General features: G+C 39.5%; 1 protein-coding gene across 1 annotated transcript; it reads right to left on the minus strand.

Moving 5' to 3' along the window:
- Nucleotides 1–534: 534 nt before the first annotated feature.
- Nucleotides 535–24473, minus strand: RBL1 (retinoblastoma-like 1). Its single transcript, XM_009584567.1, has 21 exons — nt 24398–24473; nt 23211–23411; nt 21681–21745; nt 21460–21588; nt 21197–21357; nt 20402–20451; nt 18436–18622; nt 16814–16980; nt 13678–13790; nt 13017–13120; nt 12317–12454; nt 10467–10631; nt 10159–10294; nt 8272–8538; nt 7150–7274; nt 5311–5487; nt 3772–3843; nt 3499–3583; nt 1669–1835; nt 1059–1223; nt 535–802 (listed from the first exon to the last, which is right to left on the minus strand). Exons 1-21 carry the CDS (start codon nt 24448–24450, stop codon nt 632–634), a joined length of 2898 nt encoding a protein of 965 aa, XP_009582862.1. The 5' UTR covers nt 24451–24473; the 3' UTR covers nt 535–631.
- Nucleotides 24474–24485: the final 12 nt, after the last annotated feature.

The raw sequence follows: 24485 nt of genomic DNA on the forward strand, positions 1-24485 counted from the left end.
TGATTATTACCTCTATTATTGCAAAAGCTGTCTGATCCATGTCATAACGTACACTTTTACTGAAGTTCTGACACGAGATGGAGCACAGCACAAATCATACAGTTCAAAACCGCTCAGCTCTTCCTGAGACTAATGATCAATTTGTTCTCCACTCCAGTCACTCCACAGTAAAATAATGCATAAAATTCCACATTCTTTTAAAATAAGGCACTTTTAAAGTTTCTTCCCCAAATACCAAAAGCTTGAGGAAGCTTAACTGACTTTCATTTCCTTATTCTTACTCCAAAAATAAAACCAGTATTACTAGAAGCTGAGTTACACTCAGAACTCACGATGCTCTAAATTAGGCTGGAGAACATCCAACATGGCTTTTTACAGATCACCCTCTTGCTAAAACAGCTCAAGGAGAGTAACTTATAGCATAGCATGGCCTTTGGGAATGAAGATCATCACCACCTCTCGTTCTTTGGTGTTTACTACTTAACCCTTGCTTTCTGCATCCTGTGGAAGTCAGGTAAAAGTTCAATGTTAAAGAAACTTGGCAGTTGTCTGTATACAAAAGCAAGAAATAAATAGTGCAACAGCTGAATCCGACTCCATAGCTTTTAGATCCCACAGAAAACCAGCAGTTTTAATGATTTGCTCTTTCACTGACAACATCTTGGAGACGTTTAAGTAGAACGTCATCGTTTTCCTGGCAGAGTCGTTTTGTAGGGGATTCAGTGTCACTATCAATTGCTATTGCTCGTTTCTTACTCCTGTGTTCACCTTGTTTTATCATATTGTTGATGTCCTTCAAACTCTGCAATCAACATAAAAAAAAATCATGAGTTACTATGACTCCACTTCAAACTTGCTCTGGCTTTCATTTATCTGAGAACAAAAAGTTATTCTGAACCTCTTTGCTGAGCAAGTGATGGATTCTACATAAAGAGTTCTAGCCTTCACTGCAAACTGAGACTAGTTCAATGAAACCTCACTGCATTAGAACACATACTAATTAGGACATTAACTAACCCTCTCTCAAACTGACCCCTTTCAACCTTTTTGCTTTCTACCTTGGAAGGGCTCCCATTGAATTTATACAGTAGTGCAGTTTGAGGTGTCAAGCAGGCACCGTTCTTGTGAGGCGAAACATAAACAGAATGCTGCTGAGAGATCCGTCGAGGAGACACTGGCTGTTGCTTAATGTTGGGGAATGGAGACAAGGGAGGGGCTTCCATCTGCAAGAGAGCACAAATTTGGATAGGAGCTGAATCAGAAGATATTTAAGAGCAGTAACTTCACAGAAGGAAAGATTAATACACTTCCAGGTCTTCTTTAGAAGATTTTATCCCGTAACAGTTAAACGACAGATTGAGTATCCACCAAACAGAACAAATTTACTTTCCAGATGTGTTACACAGATGTCTTACAGGCATTTGAGCAAATGGGTCTTGCATCGATATAAAGAAGCTGAAACCAGAGTTGTAAACTGAACTGCATCTGCATTTGTCCTCTTGAAAGGCTGTTAAAGCAAGTCCTCATACCATTACCTACAACTAATTGACTTCTGTAGCCACACCAGGTGAAAAACAGAACAACATTATTGACAGATGTTTAACTGTCAGAAAAAAGACTCTGTGTCTGATTATTAGAGAGAGCAAAATTCCAAAATACTTTACTTACTACATGATCCTGGTTTGTGATATCATACTTCAGTGCAAATGATTTTACTCTTCCTACATAGACTGCATTGTAAAATTTAATAAGATCTCCTCTCTCCTCTGTTCCCGACTCACTGGAGTTCTCTGCTCCGGATCGTCCTGAGGAACTGCCGGTTTTCACAAACGAGTCTAACAATAAGAGAGAGCTTCAGATTTCAGAAACATAGGATCAGCAAACTGGGCGCTTCAGGTTCAAATTTACAATATCCAACTGACAAGAACTCGTCCATAAACTGACCAGTTAATGAGATGAATTAAAGAAATGAGCTTCAGACTGGAGCAGGGTGTGCTGTAGGTGGTTATGAACATTAGGAGGAGCTACAAATCGCTGCTAGTAGGCTAGTGGATTACGGCTAAAAAGGCCAACATAAATCTTTGTTCCAAACTTGGAAATAGCTGTAGCAAAAAACTGTAGCACAATTAACTGCTTTTCCCATGCTTATTTTGGGGAGTGGTTGCTCTTAAAACTCCCAGCTTTTAGCTTCTGTGAAAGTTTCTAGTGATCAGTTGGCAAAGAATAGCTTTGTACTCAACTCACGTCTGCTGCGAGGAAGCCATATGCTCAGGCATATTACAAAATGGCTGTTCAGTGGAAAAAGCTGCAGCCACACAGCAAGTGTATTTCTGTTAATGTTCTCTCTCCCCTAATTAAGCCAGACTGCTTCTGAATACGGCCTTCTATGTTTCATCCTCTGAACTGTTTACTGCCAAGCAAAACAGGGCAACACAGAATAAAACCTCTTGCAATCAGTGCATATGAGACAAACGTCAAAGACTTCAGCTGATACCCGTAAGTGTGTCTGCCTTGTGTCACAACACAAGCATATGTTCCTATAAGCTGGTGTCAGAAGAGCTGGAGTTAATACCAGATAAAGAAGACATGAGTCTATTAACTGAAGAAAAAGTCTGGCAGGAAAAGCAACTGAAGAACTTTGCAACCAAGCACGTTTGTTTGACAAAGTGCTGGAGCCAGTGCCACTTCAGATGCTCTAGGACACCCAAGAATTGTGGAGCTGCTAGACAGCATGCCGAACCTGCAGGAGACCAGCACCTTCCCGGACCCCAGTGGAATCCTCAAAAGGCATTTAAGAAATGGCTCTAATATTTGTTCAAGCAGTTGAATCCCACCCACAGTGGGAATTTACCATACGGAACAGTCTTCTAAACTTGTGTGTGCATCCTGGCTGCAGGTGCGCTCTCCTCACGGGTTCATACATGGGCTTGTGATCTCTCAGTTTCCTGACATCACTAAAAACAGGCATGGCACAATTTCCATGATTTTCTCAACTACTACTCTAATCCCTTTTCTCCTCTAACCCAGGGCAAAGAAAATATCAACTATTTAGAAGAAACCTGAATATAAGAAAATGGTGGTCTTAGAGAGTCACCATTTTTATTTTCTGAAACAAGTTCTCCCATTTAAGCCTTCAGGATAGGTAATATTAAGAAAAAAACGTGTCATAATATTCCAGGTACTGTTCATCTTTCTTCGTTAACCAGTGTTGCTGGCCAAGAACAACACCGACACACTAAGGAAACACTTCAATCTCAAGCAACCAAATTTAAGGAAACAAAATTAAACATTTTTTCCAACTAGGAAGTGTATTTTCCGTATCTAACACACAGGAGGGCTACTGACAAGATGGCTTCTTTTTCAACAATACATTTATTCTCCTTTAATACACTTAAAACTGTAAAACTTGCTTCACTTCTCCTTATTACTTGACAGTTCAGTTCTTTAAAAGCCCACAAGTACATTTTTAAGAACAGCAGATTACTTTGCTCTACCTACCTTCTGTCATCTCCACATCTTGGTTTGCATTTTTGTCCAATAGGACATCGGCAGAAATATTTCTCAACAAGACACTCCTATAAACCTACAGGACACCAGGGAAAAACACTCTTGTCAAGGAAAACAAGGAAGTCAGAAGACTAGATGAAATCCATCTGAATACGAATGAATGTAACACGGAAGAGGATTTGACTTCTCCCTTATCAGCACAAATATTTGAAAAGCATCTCTATCTGAGGTTTATAAAAAGGAAAGGCAATACTGTTTACTCACATGGCTGTTTGCTTGTGGCTGGTTTCTGTAACTTTTCATTATGTCCTGAAAAGTTCTTTCCTCTTTGGTTACCTGCAAAAGAAAAGGCTATTGAAGACCAAGAGCAAGCAGCAAGGTCGGGCTGCTCAGGTCCAGTCTATTCAATCAGCTTCCCACTATATAGAGCTTTTTCCTGAGTATTACTATGAATACATAATGTTAAAACTTAATTCTGGTGATGAGAATATGAAAAAACAAACATTTTTCTTGTTCAAGCATTCCTTGTTTCTTAGCTACTAAAGCCTTTTGTTGCTTATGATGCTTAGGAATCATTCCTTTTCTGACTTTTCTTCTAGTGACACTAAAAATTAAAGAAGGGAAATATTATTAAGTCAAAAATGTATTTGTAAATTTGAAAACTGGACCCCTTAACTTTTCTAAACAGAAAGTGAGGAAATCCTGAACAAAACACTAGGCAGGTATATACACACATGCAATTTCAGCTTTCTTTTGTACTTCAAGGTAGCTCATTTATTAAAGGACTTTGTTTTTCAGCTGTGCATCTGTAATTCTAATAGCAGATGAGCAACAATTTTTGTAGTAGGAGTCAGAAGAGAATGTATAAAGGTCTCTGGCTAAATTGTCAGGTCTCACCCTGCACTGGAGACAGCATTCAGAAAACTGTATTTAAAAAAAAAACCTGACAAACTACATGATAAAATACAGAGCACTGACTATTCAATGGCTTTGCTTTTCTACAGCTATCAGTATTGATGTCAAATGAGCCTATGCTACACTACAGTTATTAAAAGCACAGGTAGTCACAATTTCCCTCCACAGATAGTGCTCCTCTTCATTTGTCTTCCTCAAGAAAAGGTAATCATTCCCAATGTTTTAGAAGAGCCTGGGCTTAGTTTCACTTTCCTGAATTTGTGTCTGAATCAGACTTGATGGCCACAGTAACCATCAGCTCTCAAGTTTGAGTCAAACCAATATTCCAGTTTCATAACCCAACTTAGCAACACTTTAAATCAATGCTGGCAAATTGAATAAGAAATGAAGAAGTACGAGTAACAGGCAACCAGCTCAATTCCTCAACCTGAATCTTTAAAAGCTAAAAGGATTTTCGTGGAATAAAACTTTCCATCCATACTTAAGGTTGTGAGCTCCTGCAGATTTTTGCACCTGCATAATTCTGTAACTGCAATGGCATTTTTAGTTCAGATTACACGCATCATGAAGATGACGAACGGGATAGAAAACACAAATACGAGGCAATGAGACCACACACTGCTTTGTCTATACTGACCAGTGCTCATTGTGAATGCGCTCAGGAAGAGAAGAAATTCCTCTTTTAACCAACTGACTGGTTGATGGAAACTTTCAAGATTATGCAAAACAGGGAAAAAATATACTGGGACTTCATCCACTTCTTGGAAGCACTTTTCCCCTCCCTCCAGAAACATGACATGAATAAAGCAATCAAATTGTAAACTGTGAACACAATTTACATCTTCAATTGACATAAAATTCCCTGAATTTCTTAAAACTACTCGTTACCTTTGCCATGATATAAAAGGCACAGAGGAGGAGCTGGTCCAAATGCCTGTCCTTCATTAGATCAGCACAATGAACCAATGTGAATTCGAAGCATGTCCATATCTTCCTGCGCAAGTCATTGGAAACATCCAATTTTAAGCACAGATCACGCAAGCGCACACTTGCCAGGTGATAAACCTGGACAAAAGAGACACACAAAGGGTCAAGCCAAATAAGCTTAACCTAGTCTGCAAAAATTAAAGTCCTCGAAGTAGAGCCGTTCTATATTTGAATAGTTCGTTTCTGCAAAATTTCCCCCCTCTGCCCAAGACGATGTCTTCAAAGACTAAGTTGTCAACTTCGTTCAGATGTTGGATCTCTAATGCTTATAGGAAATCCACTTAAAAACATTATGACTATAGCTTCTATACCATATCACTCACTCACTATAATGGAACACTTCCAACAAACACAAAGAACTTTGATTAAATATAATCTTAGATTAGCAAGATGACGGATTTTTTTTTTCTTTTTGATTACCAAAAATCTGTCTCAAAACCTGAAATAACTATCAAGTGCAACATTAGCCTTCTTCCATTTATTTCACAAGTTCTTGCTTCATGGATAGTAATTAGGCACACTCTTTATGTTGGAAAGCAGGAAGAGTTCATTTCATTTTCACTTGCTCTACTGAACAGGAACAAGAAAGGAAAGTAGGGAAAAACTATAATTTTGAATATGACGATCACTGTAAATAGAAGGTCAAAATTTAAAGAAAAATTTAAGTAAAGATTTTACGTCTCCTTCATAACTAAGAGGAGTATGTTGCCTACTACATGGTTTGTCAAATACACGACTACAGCTGAAGTATTCACCAACTGAGAGTAAAGCTTCCAAAATGCAGCGTGAGTTCACGCCTGGCAGCTGGCTAATCAATTCCTAATCTATTCTCAGAAAGAGACACAGACTGTCACTATCAAAATTAAAGAACCAATAGTTCAGACACAGGATGTGGCTTATAAGTGTTTCCACAAATTAGTTTCTGTATTAAGATTTACCTTAAAGATTGTTCAGTGTAGAATTCTCTAGGTTTACAATAGAAATACCCTAAAAGGGGAAAACCTCTGAAAATAACTTCTCTAGTAAGAAAATAACAGCAAAAAAATCTTCTTATATTTTTGAGAGATTAATCTAGGCATATATTCTCTGCAGGCATTTAGGCAAGTTACCCGTGCCTCCTCCAAAGACCCCTTACGCACTCTACATTGGAAATAAAAGCAACTAGAAACAACTAATCTGAAGTTCCTCTGAAGCAGTTCTTAACTTACCCCTTAAATCGATCATTATTTCAAGAAGTTCCTTCTTTCTAGAAACTTTTAGATAGTGTGTTATTCACCACTGCTTTCTGAGGCCCCATAATAGCAAGATCAGCACTACTGCATAGACCTCAGAAAATTGCAAATGAGAATCTCCAGATGCAGGATGCAAAACAGTGCAGTTTTGAATGAGCAAGACATAGGAGAATAATCTCATTTCTGGTATGTCTAACCCTTGCAAATGTGGGAGGCAGTAAAAATAGACAAAAGAAGTAAAAACTACTGATATTTCTTGGGTAGTTATTTATAGAAGCTGTTAATTAAGCGAAAAAACCATGACACATCTCAAGCGGAGGGAAATGGGGAAAATTGGATTCTCTGCAACATTCAACAACATCTTTTCCGTTCTCCTCCCAGGTATATAAGAACGGCTCATGCCAAAAGAAAGGTGAAGACTGAAAGGTAATGAAAGCTGCACAAGGAGGCAAGTTTCAGCATAGCCACGAACAGAAGTAAAGCATGACTTCCTAATAAAGACACTTACCTTTCTGTAAAACAGTGCCAAGGATCCCGTTTTCCTTGGTTTGCTTGCTGATGACAGATGCGCTTCTTGTGCTTGACTCACCTGAGGGTGGCAGGGAGCCTGAGCCTCCATTTTACATGGCTGACCTAGATTCATCGAAATGGGTATCAATGTGATCCCACCCATTTCATTTGCAATACCTGGAGATGATATACACATCCAGAAATAAACTGTTTGCTCTCCTCATGCTGCAGAGTTAAATTGCAAATCATAAATTCATTCACAAACATTTCATACTAAAGACATCTCATCCTTCTGTAATGGATGCTAAAAAGGTTCTTTGTCCCTCAGAATCTTCAGAAATGATTAAAAATTACATTTCTGGTAATGCTTAAAGGAAGAACATGAATGTGAACGATCATTTATAAAACTATCTGAAAGTACAAAGTTCACAAGAAATCACAATTTCTGTAGTCAGTGTTCCACTCTTTTGGCAGAGGTGGGCATTCTCTTTCTTTTTTTGTATTATTCTACAAACCAGCACATCATATTAGTTTCCTCAGTAGTCAAATTCTCTTGCTGAAAGTCTCCTTAAACATGAAAAGTGGAGATTTTTTTCTTTTCATCTTTATCTATAGACCCAGTTTTTAAATTAAAAAAGGCTATAAAACTAATTTCTCATGTACCATTTTCAGAAATATTCAGGCATCACCCAACTTAAACGAAACAAATATCCCCCACTATTTTGCCAACCTTAACATGCAGCCCTTATCCAGAAATTCCAGAGCCTTTTAAGATTATAATAGACCAAAGTTAAGACTAACATAGTAAATCATTATTGGAGCTGAGAACCAAAGCATCGCTTAATCTGTGGTGAGGGGTAATTGGAAGAAGCAAGAACTCCACAACTTTGTTTGCAAGGAGGAATTGTCAGGATGCTTGTCAGATACCAGATGTCTCCACAGAAGGAGATGTCAGTATAAACTTAAGCTGCCTTTTTTTTTTTTTTTTTTTTTAAAAGAGTGATACATGTTCTTTTAAAAAAGAAAAAGCAATACATGTTCAAGATGCATGGTTGGTCTAAGCAGATCTTAAAAGCAAGCAAAACACCTAGTAGAGAAAAAAAATGGGAAGAATTCGTACCGTGTAGTGGGATAGTAACCTTCTGTCCCGTTTTTCCCGGTGCTGTAGCTGTTGTCATGGTCAGTACTGTTGGGCCAGGAGAAACCGACACATTTTCAGCAGCAATGCTTGATGCTGGAGCAATTGTCAACTTAGTCCCTTCGGTTAAAATTTTTTCCATCTGCATTTCTTTGGGGCTGTCATCTCCAAAGAGCCTTCTCTTAGCACTTCCAGCTGTAGGAGAACTGTAGCGCTCATGAACAGAGATTGGTGACAATGGCTGCATGTCTAGCGTGCAAAGGAGAAAGAAAAAACCTTAAGAGGAGCAGTTTAATAGGAATACTTCACAGGAGGGGAAAAGGCTAACCTTCAAACTACAAAACCAAAGTACAAGAAGTCATTTCTAGTTAAGAACTAATCTCACAGCTCACTGTTCCTAGGCAATATGAACAAGACCGATAGTCTATCTATCTCCTTTTATTTTGTAGTCATCCCAGACAGCTCAGTTTCACAATCAGGTACCACAAGGAAGACAAGAGTAACCAAGCTAGTTTGCAGAGACCGAGGAACTCGCAGGATTACAGATACTCCAGTCTGCTTAGCAGATTAGTAATATTTGCAAGTGCTATTCCTCTGAACACATTCCTCTACAGGAACACTGACCACATTCCCTGGATATGCAGTCTTCTGTATGTTCTGGCTTTTAAATTCTCTCTAAATTAACCCCAGTCAGAAGCCTCCACCCTCACCCAGTTCCTCTCAGGCTCTTCTGTTGCTTTCAAATATTTGCTCCAGCAGTAAGACGGAAGTACACAATACCAATTTACAGGCTTCTGTTCCTCTGGCTTTTTGCATTTCTACTGCAGTCTGCTAGCCAATTGCAAGGACACCAGTGACAGCAGTTTCCTATTTCCCACGAAGCAGAAACCTTCTGGATAACTGGCCAGATAAGACTGATTGGAGATCTTACTTCTAACTCTGCCAGGATAGCTCTCTTGGTACCAGGGGCAAATAAACATTTCCAGTCCCCACCATTTGCCATTTGAAGTTAGGAGGAGCTTTTGGTACCAGATTCTCATATACAAGATAAAGTCTCACACAGCCCTCTCCATATATAAGACACCATCTCCAAGTTGCTTTCCCTTCCATCAAACAACTAATCATAACATCTACAGCAACTGCTTATACATCTCATTCCTAATGAATATTTAAAAAACAAAACCCAGTCTTGTAATGCAATTTGCCAGACAAACACAAAAGGAGACGACATCACAACACGAATCAGTCCATAGTGCACCAGCAAGAACCTATGGACTATTGTTTGGGATACAATGAAAGCACCAATTCCTAACTAGGAAAGTACAAAAAAGCAACAACAGTGCTGCCGTTGCCTCTTCGCTCTCACTGTCAGGAGGCAGTTCTGTGTGATACCTAGGAATCTGCAACGAGCAAGGCAGTTCTTCAGAGGAAAGAATACTGCAAAGTATTGTCCTCCCCTCCTGCAAAAAAAAGTTCTGTAGGAAGGAGGAATAAACGCAGCTCTGTCATTCCATTTACCTAAAATCCAGTCAAACGCACTGAGAACAAAAAACCTGGAAAAATCTGAACAGAAAAGAACAATAAGCCATCAGATGACAACCCACCCGAGAGTAAAGGTAACCCTTGCATCAAAACAACAGCAAAACCCGCTCCAGTTCAGAAGTGAAGCATTATCACCAATGTCTGCTGCCAGCAAGACACAGCAATGGTTTGACTGCATGCATCTAGACTTCCCCTTGATCAAATAAGAGGCTTCACAATTCTGATGCTTAATTCAGATTCAAGATTGCTTTTTGCAATTATAAAGAAATCTAAACCCCCTCTCCCCAAATTCACACATTCAAATCATATCAGAAACCTTGAACATACCCCGTCTTAAACTCCCACCAAGATCTGTCCGAACCTCTTTTACACGAGGATGAATTATAGGAGATATTGGCATCATAGGCAAATGCCCAAGCCCACTTCCTCCATTGCTTGCTTCGAAATTATTGGGAAATATTACCTGAGAAATAAGAAGTGTCAGTGTAAGATAACAAATAGATTTCCCTTCTTTGTGCCAATCTATTAATAGAAGCTTTTCTGCAGCAATTGTCTCATTTGAATGGTTTTCTGTATAAAACAACAGTAAGAAAAAGAACGTGAATTTCCTAATAAAAGGCAAACAGGTAACATACTTCTTCACAGGTTGGGACCTTGTTTTCTGAGGCCTCGAGGGCACTCCAGAGCGCCGAGTCCCGAGTCCAGGCGAGACTCTCGAGAATTTGTTCCTCAATGCTGTTGAGGTGCTTCACCATGTCTCTGGAAAGTCCTTCCTCAGACCGAATCAGTACTTCAATTACCTAATGGTAACAAAACACATGCACAAAAGCAAAGTCATATTGCTCATGCTTAACATTATCAAATCATTATTCATTTCAGGATCCTGTTTGAAACTTCTTTTCAACATAGAATGCTCCAGACTCCTCCTCGCATCTGAATCTTCCCCAGTCCTCTTCTGATCCCTCTTTTTTTTTAACTGCCTTTCCCAAAGGCAATCCAGGAGTTGGAAACGGACAGCAGATGTCCCATCAATGCAGCACAACCCACTCCCAGGGTTTTTTTTAAGGCCCCCTTTCACCATCGCTAAGCATGTACAGAATGAAAGCACTAAGCACACGCAGCGCTCATCCAGCACATGCAGCATACCTAGGAAGGTAGAAGCAGGTAAATCCGCTTAGGCTGGGTACGTGAGAACCCCAGCATTTAAGCTTTCCTTCCTTTCAAACAAGTGGCCCATAACAAAAAGGGTTGAAAAGCACTGTTTTAAAGTTTCATTTAAGAAAAGGTTTAGAACCCTCAACATGTACAAATCGGCGTTGAGAAGAGTTGAAAGGGCCCTTGAAATATCATACTCCACGCCTATGCAAGATCCACTTTATTTATGTTATTTCTGACAGAGGAACATTCAGCCTGTTTTTCTAAAGCTCCAGAGATGGAAGTGCCATAAAACATCCCTGGAGGACTTAATGATGTGTTTACTTATTTATACTACAGAAACTAAGCACCCAAAGAACAAAGTTACAAATGGCACAAGTGGAATAATAAATATTGGCGCTCCTGTGTGAAGTCTTTGTAATCGCAACTTTTTTGAAGTGAGAGTGCCGCAAGAATGTACACTGAATAGCAAAGAAAATTCAAATCAAACATAAATTTGTTCCACAAAGTTGGATCGGCACCAGTGCATCTGGTATTGATGTAGGCTACAGCAATACTGACAGATCTGTTTCAGTTTCACTGCTGCCCTACATCTGAGGATTAAAGAATGAAGAAGGGAGAACAAAATATAAAACAGCTTTTCCAAAGAGTTCGATTTTTTTAGTTGTTACCGTCTAAACAGAACTACTTCTGATTTATTCAGGACTAAGCGCAGTAAGCTGGTAGGTATCTAGTAAAAACAGGAGGCATACGGCTAGATGATAAAAGGATCAAACAAGTCAAAGAAGAGAAATGACATTGGAGGCAGGGGGGAAGGAGGTTAAAAAAAGAGCAAAAATAGAGAACACCCAGGAAAAGAGATTTTATGCTCTGTTATATAAAACAGAAAAAAAAAAAAAAAGATTTAACAAAGCAAGCCTGTGATAAGTAGTAGTCAAAGGCAGCAAAGAATATTATTGCTATTACTAATAAGCAGAACTATAGCTTGCAGTCAATAAATATGAGTATCATCAAAATATATGCTTGAATGCTTTAGTCTATGAGAAGTGTATATATATTAAGAACCAAAAGTTTATCAACAGCACATTACAGTTAAGTACCATTTACAAAATGGTTTTCTTGCTTTAAATTTCAGCTTCAACTCCGGCATTACACGTTCCAGGTAATGTATTTAAGGACAGCCAGAATTTAGAATAGGCATATTACAAGTTAACATCAGTCCTTCTCCTACTTGATTACCTGGGAAGGAAGAGCATCATCCTCTAAGACTGTCAATCCAGTAATCTGCTATTTCTAATACAGATGCAGTCCTAAGACAGTATTTATTTACCTTATAGAAATAGAATGGCGTGAGGTCAAGAACTTCAATGATCCAGGGAAAGGTACGAGGTGAGCTATATGCAAAAAGTACAATCTCCAAGCAGCATGCCATGAGAGAGCGGTGAAAGACATCTTGTTCCAAGAGAGCCTGAAGAGATTACAGAAAATGTCAATGATGTGAGGTTTGGGAAACGGAAGTTTGAATTTTTTGGCAGTAATACTATACAGCTTATTGCTGGAGAGAAGAGTTACTGCTTTTTTCTATCTTCCACAATCTCCTCCTTACAGGGAAGTTTAGAATGGTAAAGACTAGAATTATACTAATAGCACCAAAACCATCACATTTTTCATACTATGGCCAAATTAATTGGCCTTATTGTGAATTACAAAGCAGAGCAAATGCATTGCTGTCTAATATGAAGTATTGATCTTGTTAATTAGATAAAGAAGAGAATAAAAGTTATCTGTCCATAAAGTCGTGATTCTAGAAGGCAACACAAATTAAGATGGTTAGTTATGCCAAAATTATACCATTTTTAATAGCAGTAAAAACCTCATTTAGGCACCTCCCATATATTTCCCCTTTTTTAATATTAACAATATACACAGACTGCTTTGCTGCAGACTGCTCTGTTCTGGCACTGTCTGAAGATAACCCCCCAGAGAGGATTACAAAAACTGTTCTCCTCTTTTGCTAGTTCTTTACTTACAGTCAGATCCTTCCCATGTAGTCTTCGTGTTTCTTGCAGCATTATAGTCTCCAAGATTTTATAGTACAAGATCTCTGCCAGTTTTAATCTGTTTACAGCAAAATCTGAAATTTAAAACCAGCAGAGATGAAGCCCAATGCCGTTTGCACAAATGGTCTTAAGACTAAATTGACCAGTACTTGTCCTTCTCAAAGGAAATAGTGCATATGTGTGTGTACGTATGGACTTTGCAAATCAAAAAAGTATGTTCAGAAATCCACAAGTCACAAGAACAGCACAAAATTCTAGAAACGTTTTAAAGGATTACGTATTTTAATATTTCTAGTGATGTAATTTTGCAGACAGTTGCAGTAATAATTTTCCTATCAGTATTCCATTTCCTCTAAATTTTAAATCTAACAATGTAAGTTTACAATTTTTGTTAAGAGCTGCTATAGTTTCAATGCTTTCTTGGTTATCCCATTTTGAACTGCAACCTTAGTTTCACTCTGTAATAAAGTATCTTTACAGCGTTCTGTTTGACAGCAACAGTTTTCTGTTTGGATATGTTCTGGGTTAAAAGCAGCTCCACGGTATTAAAAACTTACACAATAGCATATGTATGCATTCCATTTGCCCTGGTTTAATATTTTGAAACATCCCATGCATTTCATGTCCATACCTATATGCGATCCTGGCTGTTCATCTGTTGACTGAGTGTAGCTGCGACAGAACGTCTCACCTATTTCTTTCACTCTGGTCATAATGCTTTCCATAGGGCTGCGTGCACAAGACCTGAAGCAGAATGCAAAAAGAAAGCCTTATTTGTATAAATAAATATCCAGTTTCAAAAAATCCTCAAAAACCAACCAAACAAAAAAATACCACCCAAATAGAAAGAAGAGAAGCTAGTTATAATGAGCTTTCCTCATCAGCCAATAACCTGTATTACCATAGAGAACAGAGGAAAACATAGAATCATAGAACAGTTTGAGTTGGAAGGGACCTTTAAAGGTCCTCTAGTGCAACCCCCCTGCCGTGGGCAGGGACATCTTCAACTAGACCAGGTTGCTCCGAGCCCCGTCCAACCTGACCCTGAATGTTTCCAGGGATGGGGCATCTACCACCTCTCTGGGCAACCTGTGCCAGTGTCTCACCACCCTCATTGGAAAAAATTTCTTCCTTATATCTAGTCTAAATCTACCCTCTTTTAGTTTAAAACCATTATCCCTTGACCTGTCGCAACAGGCCCTGCTAAAAAGTTTGTCTCCATCCTTCTTATTGTGGCCTATCAGTACTTAAAGGTCTTCCTGAAGCCTTCTCCTCTCCAGGCTGAACAACCCCAACTCTCTCAGCCTTTCTTCAGAGGAGAGGTGTTCCATCGCCCTGATCATTTCCGTGGCCTCCTCTGGACCCGCTCCAGCAGGTCCATGTCTGTCCTGTGCTCAGGGCTCCAGAGCTGGACGCAGCACTGCAGGTGGGGTCTCACCAGAGCAGAGGGGCAGAATCCCCTCCCTCCACCTGCTGGCCACGCTGCTTTTGATGCAGCCCGGGATATGGTTGGCCTTCTGGGCTGCGAGCGCACATTGCTGGCTTGTCCAGCTTTTCGTCCACCAGTACCCCCAAGTCCTCTCGGCAGGGCTGCTCTCAATCCCCTCATCCCCCAGCCTGTACTGATACCGGGGGTATCAATAAAACGTAAAACGTACAGAAATATTGTTTCCTTTTTCCCTTTCCTAACAGAGGTAAGAGAGGATATGTAGATTTTGGAACAAAAGCAGGAGAAAGCAAGAGCTACGGTAGCACACTGAGGAGAAAAATGTATCTGCCAGGAGCAAGGTAGTGGGAAGGACGCTACAACAGGCAACCAAACCACCACGAGACCACACAAACCAGGCACGGTTTGAGGGAGTACAGGAAAGCTTTTAAAGTGAAGAGTCAGCATCTTTCCAAAAATACCTTATTTACTAGCAAGGCAGAGAGGAACTGATGAACTCTGCACAGTCACTATCATAAAAAGGGGCCAAAGAATCTCTATCTGGAGATGCTCTTTCTGAATGCTTCCAGATTTTCCAGCAATTCCATATTAGAGGACAGTGGCTTGTGACTAGTGTCAAATTAAAACACTAAACTATTTTGAAAAGCTAGCATTGAAATAAACTAAGGTTTCATTGAACAAAGCCTTCTAATTAACGTCAAAGTTATGTTTCCAAGGAATTTTAGTTTGACAGAGAAAATATTCAAAAGCATAGAATATTACACACAGTCCAAAACACAGTTCTTTCCGCTCCTCCTAATCAGACAGTACATATCCTAGTGCTTGCTGAACTCATATCCATGATGAGCAAAGTACTCAACACATTTCTTGTCAGAGGTTTACTCAATTCTTTTCCCCATTTTAATATTTACATCCCTCTTGACAGACTGGTTTATTCCTTGAACAAACACATTTTTCATTAGAGATTGCAGACACATTAATGTTTTAATTGTGTAATATAAATAGTATTAAACAGTCCTTAAAAAAAACCAATCAAAGAAACATTAAAATAGAAACGCATCTTGCTGAGAATTTGTAAACTTTCAAGAACAAGTGCTAGGAAAACTTTCAAAATATATGTAACTCCAAAGATGAGAACTAAAAGTAATATTTTTCACCTATTTATGAAGGCTGCTTTAAAAAATATTACTTTGGCACTTCAAATATTAAGTGCTAACACTAAACATCCATTCTGATTAATAAAAAAATATCTGGAGACCTTACACCGTCTCCAGCAAGGCCTTAATTTGCATGGATGTTAGGCAAACACCCAACAGCTTTACAGGTATTTAGTATTAAATTACTGCTTTTTATGAGCTATGAAGCAACACTGATCTATCTTTTACTGATAAACTATTTTGTTTACACTCATCTGCTTATGCACCAACATTTTCATGTGCATTTCACTACAGCCAGCATGCAGTCATGCATCCAGGAGCCTAAAATATAGGTTGATTTATATTACTGGGACTCTGTCCTAGAAATGGTGATCGTGAAAGACTGGGGTTGTGTTCACTACTCACTTACTATGATTTCCCAGTATCACACAGCAGCTGTAAGGGCTGAGTGAGAGGCTCTTGACTAGGAATGCTCTAATTCCTTCTGGGACGCCTGCCCTAGGACAGACATCACGGCTCAGGGAGGAAACGGATAAGCTGAAGCACGCTCAGGGAACAGCCACCAGAACAACTACAGAAGTGGAAAACATGGCTGCTGCTATACAAGAGATCAACATCAACAATAATTAGGGTCACTGCTCGGCGCTTATATATGCTATAAAGTTAGATTAAGATATCCTGATGCAGTATGAAGGAGAAACAGGGAGCCTTTAGGCTGCTTTTAGTCTTATCTTCCCAACTCTTTGAGGCAAAGATTATAGCTTGTTGACTATAACATATCCCTTCTCCCCCAAAACCTCTGCCAACATAGTTACCATATCTTTTAATTGAGCCATGCTTGTTTAAAATTTAAAAATCCAACCAAACTAAAGAGTATTTGGCTTTCAAGCAGACAAACAGCTAAATTAACATTAGCAAAAACTGAAGCTACATTAATACAATGGTGGTGACAAGTTGGAGGGGGGTGTGTATGTTCAGCTATTCTTCTCCAGAAGATGAGATCATCTAGAAAACAGAAGATCTTTCAACTAGAAATAATACAGAAACACAGCCAAAAATATTCTGCACCAACAAAAAAAGTAAAATTTGAGGAAGAAAGCAGTCACAAGCATGAAAAGATGAGTTTCCATTTGTATGAGAGCACCTGCAGTGGACATACTTACTCAAAAATAGTTATAAGTTGTTCACTTGGTGCATTTTTCAATCCAGTCACAATGTTCTGCAACCGGCTCACACTTTGTGTTGCTGAAGCAACAGGAGTGATGACAGCTTCCTTTTCTCGTAGGTATCTTCTTCCAGTCAGTGGAGTTGAAGGTGCAAATGACCTTTTCTGTCAAAGAATAAATAAAATAAGTCAACAGAACTCTTTCAAAAACCTTTCAAATGAGCATCTCCTGCAAAATCACTCCAAAGATTAAAATGACACCACTAGTACCTGAAGGCTGCCATCAAACTTGACTAAAAATTAGTTAAGGTTTTCCCAGGACTCCACAAATACAAAATACAACAAATCTTCCGGCAGACTAAAATTAACTCAATTTTTTTTTAAATAAAATATAGGAAAACGAGACTTTAAATCCTAAAGCCTGTAAATTTTTAAGCTCACTTGAACATTGAAAAACACAGGGCAAGAAAGAGAAAGCCTACGCTTCCATTCATAGTCCCTGACTGCGTTAGTTGGGTGACACAAGGAGTACGTGGCAGAGCTGCCTAGGAGAGGGTCACAGGAAAATTTTCTTCAGGAAATGATGTCCTGGTGGACTGAGAGCCTCCCCGTATCCAAAGAATGACAGAGCACTAAGCAGATGGAGGTGTGCCAACTGCACTTACCTGTTTGTATCCTGCTTTCTGGAAGTGATGCAATAAAGTATTTGGGTTTGAATTAGTAGAACAGATTACATTTTGAAGATACAAGGCAAATAATGAGGAAAGGTTAAGCCTGCAGTCAGTATGCACAAATAGCAATGAAGTCATTATTATACTACTGAAATTGAAGTTCAAAATTGATAAACTCATTCCAAACCCCTGTCTTTAATCTGCCTTAATATGAAATACACTTATATTTGGGAGAAAAAGCTAAGCCGCATGATTCATTTACACCAGCACTAGTATCTTGTAATAAGTATTCTTATTTTTTAATTGACATGTAAATCAAACAGCACGTGGTTCTTTCACACAGCCAGCACCATTTTTTCCCCTTATCCAAGTTTAAAAAGTAATCAATCAAGTGTTCTCCCACATGCCAACTTCATTAAATACATTTTACATTTTTAAACATAGTGAAACATTAACTCCGTTTATAGGCTACTTTTTGTAATGAAGAGTTAAGACTTTGGTGGGTTTTTTCTTCAATGTTATTTTCCATAGAATAGTACACAAGTTGACTCTTCCTGTCCTAAAAAAGGAAGTATCGGGAAAACAAATACATTAACCCAGCATAAAGGTTTAATGGTATTCTTATCAGGTATAAATGAAGTTTAAACAAAACCTGTATATTTAGGTCTTAACTACTTATTGGTTTTTCTTGGACAAAACAGACTACACACATGAAAGTGCTCTCATCCTGTTTAAGGAATAGTTATTTACAAAATCCCACAGGAAAGAAGACATCACCATTTCTCCTTAGCAAGACAACATCCACTGAAGCCTGCAAGTGGCATTCATCATCTTCCCCTCAGGAAGAAGTTCAAGAAATTCAAAGTCACCTCAGTGATTCAAATAGCGTACAAGGATGGAAAAATTTGAAGGAGTACTTCAAGTGAGATCAACATGTTAAACGAATCACCTTTTCAAAATGCTGCTGAAGATGACACTCCACATGAGCTCTTGCTGCCGTCTTCCCTACTGGCACATCTGCAGGAAACTTTCGAGGAGTGCCTATTTCTTCTTCAGCATCAGCTCCTAGGAAAACTCTCTCGTCAAAGTCACCCACTGTCAGAACGTACTCTTCATACTCTTTATTCAGTGCTTTGCTGAAAGAGAAGCCCAGATTTTATATCAAAGGCTAAACTGCCAAAGAAACAAAAAAGGTGCCAGTGGAACTGAGATACAAAACCGAAACCAACATGCGTTCAAAGCGTTTGATGCTTTCAGCAGCAGTGCCGCTTGTAAACACCACTTCACTACCCCAAGCAATCTGCCTGCGGTCGTCCCTGCCTTCCTTCGTACTTAAAACCTCCCGTTCCCTCCATGATCCGCTGCAGGGACCACTGTTCCTCGTAAGTCACCACCAACATTTGGCTCTCGGTACGAAGAGGAAAAGACAACTTTGCTTCCATCCTGGTTGTAAATAAAACAGTTTGGAAGTACTCAGCTGATCAGAGGTTAAATCTTTGTATACACGGAGCACGTGGACGGTAGTTGCATTAAACTAGCTCCATTTAATTTCTACTTTTGCCACTTTGTAGCCTGTAATTTTCATAATGGTACAGAGGAACAGAAATTTAAGAGCTAGCCGCCTGTATTCAATTTCTAAAACCGCTACTGACATATGATACCAAACAAATCTTTCGTCTTCTTTATTCCAGCTAACCCAACTGTAAAACAGGAATGTTTAATCTCACAAAGGTTGCAAAGCTTTAAACTTATACCTGTGAAGCAGAATGAAACTTCTGGACAAAAATCAGAAACAGCTTGCATCAACAAATCCTGCCTGCATTTTTTTCATGTCATAATGCTATACGAAATATCTTTTGCCTACAAGGTGTCTTAGCAATTCAAGCTGCCACTTAAGCATGTGTATTAATAGAACATAACAATGTATTCATGATGCAAGTGATTCTGTGATCCCACAGGAAACTTGACTGTATCACAGGTTCACCTTCCCCATGTCTTTTAGAAAAAGTAAAGCTCTATGCAAAGTTTGGACAAAGAAACAGAGAGGCTTCATGTTTCCTTTAGATGTTAAGCTACTTACAAAAGAACAGGGACTGCTGTATCATTCCACATGACAGTAGTATTAAAGTAATACTATTAATTTTTAAGTAGAAATATTAAAAGAAGTTCACTGCTTCAAATGGATCACAGCAACACCATTTTATTTTTAAATTTGAGTATTATCTACATTGTTAAAACAATTGAGTCTTTGCTCAAAATTCTCAAAGCAAACCAACATGTTAAAAACTCACCTTGCAAAAACAAATTATTAGGTGTTTCTGGAAAAGGCAAAAAACCCCTTTAAGGGATCCAGAACAAAGCAGCTGCTGTTCATATTTTGCATTTAAATTAGCTTTCAGAAGTCAGTTTAAGAAGTTTCTGAAACAATTGTACTTGCCTCCCACAAAAACACCCTATCTCTTTTTTGTGGTTTTGCAATTGTTGCTTCTTTTTCTTTTGAGTACTTCTGTTGCATTCACAGATTTATACAACCAATTGGAGACTGATAAATGAATCTAAAGACTTCTCTACTTGGGTATAATATTTGAGGTGTGTATAGAAACACATCCGTGAACTTCAGAGTCAAGGTTTTGATTTGCATTAGATTACTCAAATGTTACAGCTGCCAGAAAGTAAGGGCAAGCACCATAAAACCTGACATTAAGGAAGAAAGTCTGCATCTGAGCCCCTGACATTTGACACATCTCAGATCCAGAAAGCATTTTAGCCAGATAGCAGCTTTGATCGTCAAATAATTAAAAACCATTAGTTATGGTAAGATAAAGGAACAGGAAAACCTGAGATTTAGCATTCCAAGGCTTGTATTTTAGAAATGAAACCAAACCCTGTGATTAAGAACATAAGCTGTAACTTACTTGTTTTCTGTAAAATTGCAAAGATCCAACAGACATTCTCCTTTTAAGATCTAAGAATAAAAACCAGAAATATCTTACATAATAAAATCAAAACTGTTCCAACTCTAACAGTGTGAGGGCATGATGGTTTTAGCCAAAAAGGAAATGAGATTTAGGAGCATAACTGGACTCTTTTTTTGCCTAGACCAAAGCACTACAATGCCATTAGCAAGACAAACAGATGAGGACAAAGCCCAATTCTATCCAAGCTCTAGATAAACTCACTCCTCAGAAACAGTACTGCTATTTAACATCTGTTCCGTTGGCGGGTTAGGGACCGACCTGATGAACACCTACACAGAAACTTCCATAGAGCTTGGAAAAAATTTCCAGGATCAAAACCAGACAGAACAATTTGTACACCTGCAACCTCAACTCTTTCTTCCAAAGCATTTTGCTCAACTCCAAGACAAGCAGTAGGACCCACACTATCCTAACAGTTATTCCAGAAAATAATTTCACAATGAGATTACTTTTTTGCCTGAAGAAAACATTATCATCCATTATCATCAAACTGCCAAGAAAGGAAAGCAAAGATTCTCCACTGACATAAAAAGCCAAAACACAGGGGACCTTACAGCACACATCATTAAAAGCGAGAGTAAATTCTGCTCCTGATAAAATATGTACAAAGAAAACCCGACCCAAGTTCATTTGCCTTGTAGTACACTTTCCTGCAGAACCTGCAGGATTTAAATGGTCTCAAGATCATTCATATGAGCACTGCCATGCATTCTTAAAACTAGTAAGATGTACCTTCCTATCAAATAGTTTTGAAATGTATGGTTTAAAGTAGTGTTCCTTTATTCCTTTTGCTTCTACTAAAAGCCCATCATGCAGCTCACATAGTGTGGCAATGATGCAAGGAGGATCTTCCGAGGCTTTGATCTCTGTTGCATGGAAGTCCGTTGGTAAGCCTGAGAACAAGGGGGGGGGGAGACAACCAGCCTTCAACTTCATTTGAAAAGAAACAAGAGAACAAAGCATATTTCATTTTAAATAATCTGTTCCCACCATACCTTTAAACGATGGATTTAGCAAATCTCTTCTATTTGGACACAAAAGGGCATTTGCAAAAATCAGGTCCAAGCAGCACAGAAGCAAATGATAGGAATTTACTAAATCATCTCCAATCATACGGAAATTACCTTTAAGAGACAGCACATCACGTCAGGCAACACAGAAGAAGTTCATAACTCAGAACATATACAAACTATGCAGCTAAAAAAAGCAAGCTTACCCTTAGTGTACACAAAGAGAGTCCAGCAGAAGTTGAAGAGATCTTTAACACTGCATGGCACCCGTCTATCAATGAGGAAAAGAGGGGACAAGTCAGCCTTCAGTTCCAGGAAGCTGAAGCTTGTTTTACAGTAAGAATTTCATTCCGCTTCCTTGCTCAAAATAACAGTCAGAGCCGTTGTCCATCTTAATTTCACACTAAGGCACAATCTAAGCTACATGTCCTTATTTCAGCTTTCACTAACCAAGTCTCCTACCTCGCTCCACAGAGCACTTTGCACAGCACCCCTGACCTTCTGACCCTTTTTTGAGCGAACGGCTGCCTTTGGCCTGTGACCCTGGACACGCTATTTTGCTGGTGCCACATCTCTAACAGAATCCTCCCGCAGCTGCAGGTGGCGAGATGCCAAGGGCTACATAAATTCCTGTGACAGTTTATCCTAAACATTTTACTAAAGCATCAGTCATCCCTTCAAAATATGCAACTACAGCTTGTTTTACAGCTCATCTGCTGAATCGTGTTTGGAGTAGAGATCATCCAAAACCACGGAGCTGGAAGACCAGGGAAGGCATTATTCAAGACAGCCCACAGAGAAGCTAAAGCTGCAGTTACAGTAACGAATGCTGCTCCAGTGAAGGAACATTGGCAGAGCATGCTGACAAAACTTCTCCCAATATGCAGCAATGCCCACAAAGCTACCTGTCACATGTGAAGAGCTATAGCAGCAGAAGTATCCTTTCTACCTGTAGACATGGAGCGTTTTACCAGAACAACTGTCCCCCCTCACATCTAGAGGACGCACGTGAGCTGGCAAAAACACCTCGCGCAGACCCAGCTCAGCTCCCTGATCATTAAGGTTACACTCTCACTATAAAGCTATCACGGAGGCGGCCGCACAGTCGGCAGGGAATAGGGACAAGCTCCTTTAATTAAGGCAGAAGTTCTGCGTGCGTCTGGAAGACGACACCACCAGTTACTAAGTCTGTCATAAAAACGAGTGCATCAGCTGTAACTTTCTTTCATTTGCGTGTTACCGCTCACCTGGCAATCACGTTAAAAATCCAGTAGCGCGGAGGTCACTGTGGATGCAATGCCGCTTTGTACGGAGGGACTATGTCACGATACCAACTACCTCAGCCCGTACTTTGCCAAGACAAAATATCCCTGTGCTATTTAAGTTATTTCTGCTAAATGTTTTAAGCGTCGGTCTCTCTGTATCTCAAGTTAATCCATCTCACTGTTCCTCTCCCCACCACACACAGACATTCTCCCTACGGGCCAGTTTCTGCACGTTACAGTGAACTGAGTAAACAGCCACCGGATGCAAAGCTCTGCTGACAGGAGCCGTACTCCATCGAGATTAGGGATGTTTCTGTATTCACTGCACTTCAGAATCAAGGCCACAAAGGGGCCCTATCACTTCGGAACTTTACATAACTTTTTAAAGCACAAATAATGATCTTAATTTTCATAGATCTCTATTAGGTATAGCCCTTTCCAGGGAAAAGTCACATTAAATCTCAAAAATACCTCTGTTTCCTGCTTCGCTGTGATTTAGACATTTCTTCGTAAGGGTTTTGAAATATATCCAAAAATATCGGTTCAAACTTTTTGAAAATCACAGTTGACACTTCAAAATTTCTCTCCAGCCTCTCCACTCGCTCTCTGAATTCCTGTGGTAGATTTGACATGTCCATCCACTTCTTCATTTTGCTAAAAAACTGAATTAAACTTAAAAGAAAAAAGAAAAGTCTGCTTTAGTTTGAGCATAACTAACTTCCTTTATTCTGAATTTTTTAAAAAGCTAAAATGCAACGCATTTACTCCTTAACTACTAATTTGGTTAACATATAGGTTTACCATTTATTTTGATAGACTCCCAAACTGTATATATTGTAAGCTTTTCACCTTTTATCACTTTGGTTTTTCTCCTTGACGCTCTTTAAGGCACAGGCACGGAAACACTAATTTTATTTAAAGGCTGCCAGCGTAGCTGTGTCAGCCAGGGGAGGGGTAGAAAGGAAAGAGCACACACAGCTCTGCATGTGTCAAGGGGGAGGCAGGAAAGGCAACAAAACCACAAACAAGAGTCTATGTCTATCAAAGTTACCTACACAAAAACCCATTAACTGTAGGTGTAATTACATTGGCAACCCCCGCCTCCGGCAGTGCAGCTGAGAACAGGTCCTTAAGTGGAACGAGAAACATTCCGAGTTCTGCCATCCCGGGTCAGAGCAAGTGGAGCTGCCTGCCAGAAAGCCCCCGCGGAGCATGAGTATTTACGCGGTCGCACAGTTCTGTGTTCCCAGAACGCTGCAGACATAGCCGTCAACACTTCAACACTCCATCCAGCGACTTGGCCTAAATCCCGAGTCTTATCTGGATTGCTAACAGAACATTCAGAGCCCTTCTTTGTGTTTCAATTAACTACAAAAAGAAATAACTGGCGTGGGTGGAACAATTGTTGGTCTGACATGGGTGGTTTTTTAAAGGCTTGAAGGTGAAAATTACATATTTACATCTCATTTCCATTTTTAACAAAAGAGGATTTATTGCTTTTATACTTTTACCTCGGGACATGCATTTTGCAGTGCTTGGAGCCGTGAGAAAAGGAGCGGGTACCTGAATTAGTAGGTTTACAGAGCAGCGAATTAGCAGGCACTGTGCCGGAGCAGCCGGCAATTAGCCACGGCAATTAGCAACCCGGGAAAGTTCACCTGAGCCTGGCGGAGCGCAGGATCCTGGTCAGCGACACGCCGTTCCCCTCCATCAGGCCGCTCCCCACGGTGGGCACCAGGCTCTTGC

This window comes from Fulmarus glacialis, unplaced genomic scaffold (genome assembly GCF_000690835.1).
Source record: "Fulmarus glacialis isolate BGI_N327 unplaced genomic scaffold, ASM69083v1 scaffold11219, whole genome shotgun sequence".
Taxonomy (NCBI): Eukaryota; Metazoa; Chordata; class Aves; order Procellariiformes; family Procellariidae; genus Fulmarus; species Fulmarus glacialis.